The sequence below is a fragment of the Zea mays genome, chromosome 3 (assembly GCF_902167145.1).
Source record: "Zea mays cultivar B73 chromosome 3, Zm-B73-REFERENCE-NAM-5.0, whole genome shotgun sequence".
NCBI classification, from domain to species: domain Eukaryota; kingdom Viridiplantae; phylum Streptophyta; class Magnoliopsida; order Poales; family Poaceae; genus Zea; species Zea mays.
The window spans coordinates 237,099,009-237,106,752 of record NC_050098.1 but is presented as its reverse complement, the minus strand read 5'-3'; the positions used below and the strand labels follow the sequence as shown (position 1 = coordinate 237,106,752).

The 7,744-nt window shown below is 50.2% G+C and overlaps 1 protein-coding gene and 2 pseudogenes across 3 annotated transcripts; all 3 read right to left on the bottom strand.

Annotated features, from left to right (window-relative positions):
• Positions 1-206: 206 nt before the first annotated feature.
• LOC118476828 (TORTIFOLIA1-like protein 3) lies at positions 207-2,871 on the bottom strand (annotated as a pseudogene). Its single transcript, XR_004857442.1, has 5 exons — positions 2,818-2,871; positions 1,886-2,476; positions 1,664-1,793; positions 626-1,451; positions 207-540 (listed from the first exon to the last, which is right to left on the bottom strand). The product of XR_004857442.1 is annotated as a TORTIFOLIA1-like protein 3 (transcript).
• Positions 207-4,002, bottom strand: LOC118476827 (tuliposide A-converting enzyme 1, chloroplastic-like; annotated as a pseudogene). Its single transcript, XR_004857441.1, has 5 exons — positions 3,963-4,002; positions 3,075-3,875; positions 1,886-2,493; positions 626-1,793; positions 207-540 (listed from the first exon to the last, which is right to left on the bottom strand). The product of XR_004857441.1 is annotated as a tuliposide A-converting enzyme 1, chloroplastic-like (transcript).
• Positions 4,003-4,625: 623 nt separating this feature from the next.
• Positions 4,626-5,435, bottom strand: LOC100284750 (YLS9). Its single transcript, NM_001370680.1, has one exon. It carries the CDS (start codon positions 5,343-5,345, stop codon positions 4,722-4,724), a length of 624 nt encoding a protein of 207 aa, NP_001357609.1. The 5' UTR covers positions 5,346-5,435; the 3' UTR covers positions 4,626-4,721.
• Between the last annotated feature and the right edge of the window lie 2,309 nt (positions 5,436-7,744).

The window sequence follows — 7,744 nt, the reverse complement described above, 5'->3', positions numbered from 1 at the left end:
TGCTTTGATTTCTCTATCAATAATTTCCTCGCAACATGATGCAAATCTCAAAGTTGGCCTACCAACCCGTTCCTGTACTACAAGCTACCAGCCTACTACATCATTCATCCGTACAGGATTCTTTCAGGACCATACCATATATGCAAAACCAAAAAGACATGCCAAATTACAAGAACTCATGCTAACAAGAAAAGGAGCGATCAGAATTCACAAAATCATACCATAGCATTTGTATTTATTATACAGTGGTTTCCAAGCAACAAATTGAATTATTGAATGAACCAGTAAAAGAGAGTAATTTTGCGCAAATAAAAATCCATGGATGCTGCTACAAAGGGGGAACAAAAATCTCTACACAGTAACTTCATCCTCATTTGATCTTGCTCTATTTCAGTGCATCTTGGGAACACAATCAGCACCACAGATGACTGAATTAGTGATAACCAAGGGGCAGGCTGGAGCATGGTGTACCGTGAGCTAACAGAGAAGTTGTTGATGGCACCATGCTGGCATGTTCATGCTAGAAACATGGTCTTCTTCCTGTTTTTAACATTAGCCAGATAAGCTACTTAGTAAATAATAGAAAAATGGGAACAACCAAGAATGGAGATGATGCTTTAATTACCGAAAAAACAGAATAATGGGATAGTGCTCTTCCTTCATATCTTCACGATGGGCTGAGTCCAATTTTTTGTTTCCATTTGTGATGCTAGCCCAAACAGGAAAAACCTGGCATTTGTGTACTCTGTAAAAAAATCAGGCTTATTGTATAACTTAGGACCAACTCCTGTAGCAGGCTTGTCATCCTCTGGTTACTAGAAAAATAAACCGTAACATTAGAGTCAGAATCTGCAAGGAATTTTAATGAATTAACGAGCTACTCGATCGATAACTCAACATTAATGGTGACATACTCATTTGCTCCATTAAACTGCTTTGCTGATTTTTAATCTGAAGGAGCTGTGTCCTTATTTCTGACAAGCTCTCATCTTTGTGAACTGCATGCCTTTCTGATCCACCTTCAACTTCTAAAATCTATTCCAAATTACCACCACCTTCGTACAGAACAACTCGTGACCCTGCTTTGTGGGCAGCCAGCTTGGCCGACCTATCCTCGCTGCCTTTGAAGAGCGTCCTCCTAGACTCCAGTCTGTCTCTCACACCGCGTCCTTTCAGCAGCTTCTCCTCTGTCACCACTTTGATTGGGGTAGCATCCGGAGAAACAACAATGTTGACCTTGTAATCACAATTATTTGCTTGGCGCACTTTGTGATATGAAGGCGGTGACAGTTTCTTGTTCCTGATGGATGAAGGACTATTTGTTTTGGTGACACTGGTAGACACATCAGGCGAAGATGATCTGCTTACAGATAATATGCTCTTCCTTGTTGCTGAAGGAACTGAGTTTGAGCCCAGTGAAGCAGCTGGATATCGCCCATCACTTGCACTCCCTAAGTAGTTACAGGATAATTTGTATATAAAAAAGAAATAGGTGTAGCATTTACCCAACTGTTCATCAAGAGTTTATAAGTAAACAACAAGAGACTCTTATTTAGTTCTTTACCTCTTACAAGGTATAGGAAAAAGATTAGCAGATCTGTACATGCGGAAGTAGTAGAAATTAGCCAAGTACAGTTAGAACTACGAAGGGGATACCCCTCACATGTAAGAGAAGATCTTCGTTGTGACTGGGACGCTGGTGGCAGAGCGGAGGATCACTCGTCCTCTTCAGCACCCGGGATCTCCTTCCACGCCTCAATCATTCGGTTAATCGACTCTCGCACAACCTTGACCTGCATTGAAGAATTTTGTTACTCAGCCGGTCAACCCCACAGTCAGGATAAAAAATGCCAAAAATAAGATCCAAACCAAATTGATGACCAACCTTGTCAAACCTTCTGGCCTTGAAGAAGGTGACGCAAGAGGATTTGTAGGTCGTGAGAAGATCCGTGTGCTCTAGGGCCAATGCAGCAAGCGCCTCCGCCGCAGCCTTCCTCGTTGCCCAGTCATCGCTAGCGATTGCATCGCGGAGGCACGAGATGGAGGCGGTGACTTCAACATCGGCGCCCATGGTCGCGCAGGCGCCGATGAGGGTGATGTGCGCGGGCTTCGCCTTGAAGGCGTTGCTGCGAAGTAACTTGAGGAGGCGCGGTTGGAGCCTGTGGAGGTAGGAAGCAAGGTCGACAGTGACGGCGGACGCCTCGACGGCAGCGGCCATGGCGAGCGCGGCCGCTAGCTGCGCGCACTGGTCCTGCTCGTGGAGGAGCGCGTCCGTGAGGGGCCGAAGCACGGCGGACGTCGAGGCCGAGGCCACCGCCGCGGTGCGGACGGAGGAGTCCTGGTCCCGAACGCGGCAGAGAGCGGCGGCGAGGATGCGCGGGACGAGCGGGGCCACAACATCGCGCGGGTGGGACGCCGCGATGAGCGCCAGGGCGCACAGCGCATGGCAGCGGAGCGGACTCTTCTGATCATAACACTATTTTGACGCTGATACTGCAGATAGAGTAATAGAATGGAGTTTAAAATATATAGACAGGGGCATAGATCATCAGACAAGATCGCATTGCAGCTGTTGTGAGGCTGTTCCTCTATCTACTTGTTCACAGCTAACGCAACTCGATTTTTTTTAGAAAGAGTGCAAAATAATAGTGATAGTGGGATGTGTGTTTTCAGTATTTCAAGGTATCTATAGCAGGTGGTATGAATAAAACCTCAATGAAATGGATCTATTTCGAGTCTTATCAAGTCGGGTAGTCCAAGTAATTTCCTTCCAAACAAAAAGTAATTTCTTCCCAAACAAAAGATGCAATTACTAACAACGTGCAGTCGAGTCCAAAATAAATAGGGGCAATTTTCAAGTATACAATACATTTAGCCACTCGCTTGCCTACACTTCAGAATTACAATGTGTACTATTCAGGATAAATTCCGATGCACAACAGAAATTCAAGATCAGGATTCTGAATCGAGACTGAACCTCTGTCCTTAACTTGCAATATGAATAAAAGTCACTAATTGTACGATTTTTTCCACTGAACTACTCACCAGGTCCGAGCAAACAAAGTGAAAGGTACCTCAACAGCGCCGGACGAATTCGGCCACGAGGGCGAGCTCCTTCACGGCTTTTTCGTTGTCGTGTTTAGGCAAGAAGAAGACGGGCGCCTCACCCTTGGTCTCGTAGAGCTCGAGCTCCTCCTCCGAGCCGCACTTCTTGATTCCCTCTGAGTACGCCCTTGCCCTCTCCACGAACCAGCACTGGTCCGCCATGGTCACCAGCGCGCGGCGGGTACCGAGCTGCCTCAACTCCTCCGGCGATGCCATTGGGTTGACGTAGTGGTGGTCGAGGCCGAACTTTCCGCCGCAGATGAATTCCCAAGTGGGATCGAATATTGCGCGGTAGCCGGGATCCGTGGGCTCCGCGCCCAGCAGCTCCTTCCCCTAGAAATAAGGGTACAAGAGGACGCCGCCGCTGACCATGTCGTCGTAACCCTCGATGCCGCCTTCCTTGCGCAGCCTTATCGCCACGTTGTGCGCCATGTTACCGCCGGCGCTGTCCCCCGCAAGGACGATGCGGAAGACGTCGCCGTGAGCGGCGAGCGAGGGCTCAGCCTCCGCCTCGGCGCCATCCGCGCGGCACGCGGCGATGACCACCTTCAGGGCTGCGAATGTGTCGTCGTAGGCGGCAGGGATGCAGTGCTCAGGCGCTAGGCGGTAGTCAACGGAGACGACGGCGGCGGGCACCGCGGCAGCAAGGGAGGCGACATAGATGTGGTACAGCGGGGAGGCGGTGGGGTTGCGGACACGGACGCGGACGCGGACGAGTCCCGGGGGAGTCGCGGACGGAGGCGAGCCGTGGTGGACGCTCTCGTTGCATCCTTATAGAGTAGTAGTAGAAGTAGACACAATCCCTATGACGCTGTAGCATCCCCACCTATTTGTAAACTTGGAACACTCGTGCTCACGAATGTGAACAAACATCACCAAACTTGATGCAGGGCACATTGCCTAAACTAGTATAAATCCTAGGTCCTTGAGTGCTAACCACATGAGACTCTAGGCGTATGTGCTACAAAACCAGCTTTTTTCCAAGTGATTTTTATTTTCTAAAGAAAAATTATTTTTTTATAAAATAAGAATTCCACGGAAAAATAGAGTTGCCAAAGTATTCGCTTTGTTCCAAACCTGCTCTAATAGTATGACAAAAGAAAAAACGAAATGAATACACTTTTCATCTCCAGAGCAGCTACCGCGGTCGTCGTCGTCTTTCGTCAGCAAGAAAGCACACGGTTGCCTACACACGGTCGGCTGGCCACTGCCAGCCTGGCGCCGCCGTCGACGTCTCACGGCTTGGATGGAAACAACCCTGCACATTCCGGCCCGTTGACTAGAGAAATTTCACGTCAACCGCCGCACAAACTTTGGGCTAGAGCTAGTATCGAAGAAGAAATTGGATTTATACCATTAAAAGATTATAACTTTAAATATATAGCATTGTTAACTTAATTGTATATAGTGGCGTTAACATAATTCAATTACATATGAAATCAACTATATATATATTTAAAGTTACAATCTTTTAATGGTATAGATCTAGTTATTCCAAGAAAGAAACAGAATGGAATGCATTTGCTGTTCTGGATGAATCACAAGGCCCAGCCTAATAACAAGTGAATAATGGTACTGGTACTGCGAACAACAAGCCAACTGAACCCAACAATCAATCACCGGTACTTGACCCGGCACCGGTCGCCGGAGCCAAGAACGCCCAGGCCGCCGGGCACCGGCGGGACCGGGATGCTGAGCGCGCACCAGACCGCCGGCCTCTGCCGTACCTTTACGATCCCGAACACGTACCTCACCCGCGCTTCGACGCTGAGCTCCAGGCCCAGCTCCGCCTTGGCCCTCACCTCGCCGTCCAGCTGCGTCCCGGCGTCGCCTGGAACGGCGACGCGCTCCCCGTCGAACACGAGGCGCACCGCCCGCCCGGCCTTCCGGCGCTGGTGGAACTCGGCGGGGGACGCCGCGCTGGCGGCCGGGCTCAGCACGGCGCCGCGGTACCGGAGCGCGGCGTCCAGGGTGTCGTAGTAGATGCCGACGCGCTTGCTGGGGTTGTAGAGGCTCAGGTTCACGGCCACGTGGTAGGACACCGTGACGGGGGAGGGGGAGGAGCCGGATGAAGCGTTGGAGACGCTGAGGCTGGACAGCTCCGCGTAGTCCACCCTGGCGCGTATCTGGTGCGGCTGGAAGATGGCCCAGTACATGAGCACGACGACGCCCAGGGAGATGAGCGGCGTGCAGCAGCTGCAGCAGCAGCTCTTCTCGCGGTCGGCGTCGCTGCCGGCCATGGTGGGCGCAGGAGGAGCGTGCGCCGGCCGGTTGGTGTTGGTCAACGGTACGGAGATCTTCGGATTGTTGAGATGGGGAGGGAGCACTACTCTCCCTACACATGCTTTGGACATGGATTGTTATAGGTGTCCGATTTTTTATGACTTCATAAAACGTTTTCAGAATCCCATGGGCTCAGATCGTTCGGTACCTGAAAATCCACTTGAAATTGTCACTCTAGTTGACTCGTCTACTTGGCAATTGCAGCAAGCAGAGACATGTCCATGAACTAGTGATGCTCCATTGACGTCGCAACAGAGACAGTTCACTGCAGGAACTAACTCCATTGATGTCGCAACAGGGACATGTGTGCTCCACATGCTCGGTAAAATGCTCACAAGACTGCAATTGATGGACTACAAACAAGGGCATTATTGCCTTTGTGTCTCAGAGATATAATCTGTATCACTATAATCTGGACAACCAAACATCTACATACATATTATAATCTCAACAAATTATAATCTAGATTATATAATCTATACTATAATCTAGATTTAATAATCTATAAGTTGAAACAAACATGCCCTAAGACCCATCAGTCAAAGAGAGCGCACAGGATAAGGACCTCCGGACTATCGGGGACCACCGGTCAGCGGGGGAATAATAACGGAATTGTCTACCCTGAAAGCGCTTGTCCCCGGATAAACCCTGAGGCACCGAGTCTAGGGCCGGGCGTGGTAGAGATAGAGAGTGGGCCGCGCGTACCGAAGGAAGCTACTCAAGTGGATTCCTCACCAGGCCCAAGACTAACATGTCATAAGTGGTTGGCTGCATTAACTATGTCTGGCACCGAGCCGCAAAAAGAGGATCGTTCTGCCTCCCACTCATGACCTGTGAGCCCCTAGGCCGCAACGCACTCATTACCTACGAGCCCCTCGGGCTACGACGCACTCATGACCTATTGGGACTAGGCCTGAGTGCGTAGGCATCTACAGGGCCCGCAACGCGACGAGCCACGCTGAGACCCAAGCTACGAAGGCTAGGGGTCGACGTGGTGCAGAGGCAGTAATGATGGCACTAAGGCCCCACGTTGTCCGTCATAATGAGCATGAGCAGAGACGACCAGGTGACCAAGACGCATACGGATAACGCGGCCTCACCAGGGTAAAACACCCGGTTTTACCATAGTATAGTGGCTCCTTCTCGAGTAAGCTTGAACTCTCTTCATCGGAGTTCCAGGGCTTGGCCATACTTCTTTTTCTTGTTGTAGCCCTTGCCCTTTTCACCCTTCTTGAACTTATCCTTCTTGAATTTTTTCTTTCCTTCTTGAACGTTCTTGTTAGGACAATTCGTTATAAAGTGGCTGATTTTGCCACACTCATAGCATGCTCTCTTCTTTCCTTTCCTTTCCTTTCCTTTGAAATTTGTCCCCTGAAAGTCGCCTAGAGGGGGGGTGAATAGGGCGAAAGTGAAATTTACAAATATAAACACAACCACAAGTCGGGTTAGCGTTAGAAATAAAGAAACGAGTCCGGGAGAGAGGGTGGAAAACAAATCGCAAGCAAATGAAGAGTGTGACACGCGGATTTGTTTTACCGAGGTTCGGTTCTTGCAAACCTACTCCCCGTTGAGGAGGCCACAAAGGCCGGGTCTCTTTCAACCCTTCCCTCTCTTAAACGATCCCACGGATCGAGTGAGTTTTCTCTTCTCAATCACTTGGAACACAAAGTTCCCACAAGGACCACCACAAGTTTGGTGTCTCTTGCCTTAATTACAAGTGAGTTTGATTGCAATGAAAGAATCAAGAAAGAAGAAAGCAATCCAAGTGCAAGAGCTCGAAAGAACACAAGCAAATCTCTCTCTCTAGTCACAAGGGCGTTGTGTGGAATTTGGAGAGGATTTGATCTCTTTGGTGTGTCTAGAATTGAATGCTAGAGCTCTTGTAGTAGTTGGGAAGTGGAAAACTTGGATACATTGAATGGTGGGGTGGTTGGGGTATTTATAGCCCCAACCACCAAAAGTGGTCGTTGGGAGGCTGTCTGTTCGATGGCGCACCGGACAGTCCGGTGCACACCGGACATGTCCGGTGCCCCCGCCACGTCATCAATGCCGTTGGATTCTGACCGTTGGAGCTTCTGACTTCTGGGCCCGCCTGGATGTCCGGTGCACACCGAACATGTACTGTTGGATGTCCGGTGCGCCAGTATGGGCGTGCCTGACATCCGCGCGCGCTGCGCGCGCATTGAATGCGTCGCAGGTAGCCGTTGGCGCCGAAATAGCCGTTGCTCCGCGATTGCACCGGACAGTCCGGTGTACACCGGACATGTCCGGTGAATTATAGCGGAGCAGCCTTCGTAAAATCCCGAGGCTGGCGAGTTCCAGAGCTACGTCCCGTTGGAGCACCGGACACTGTCCG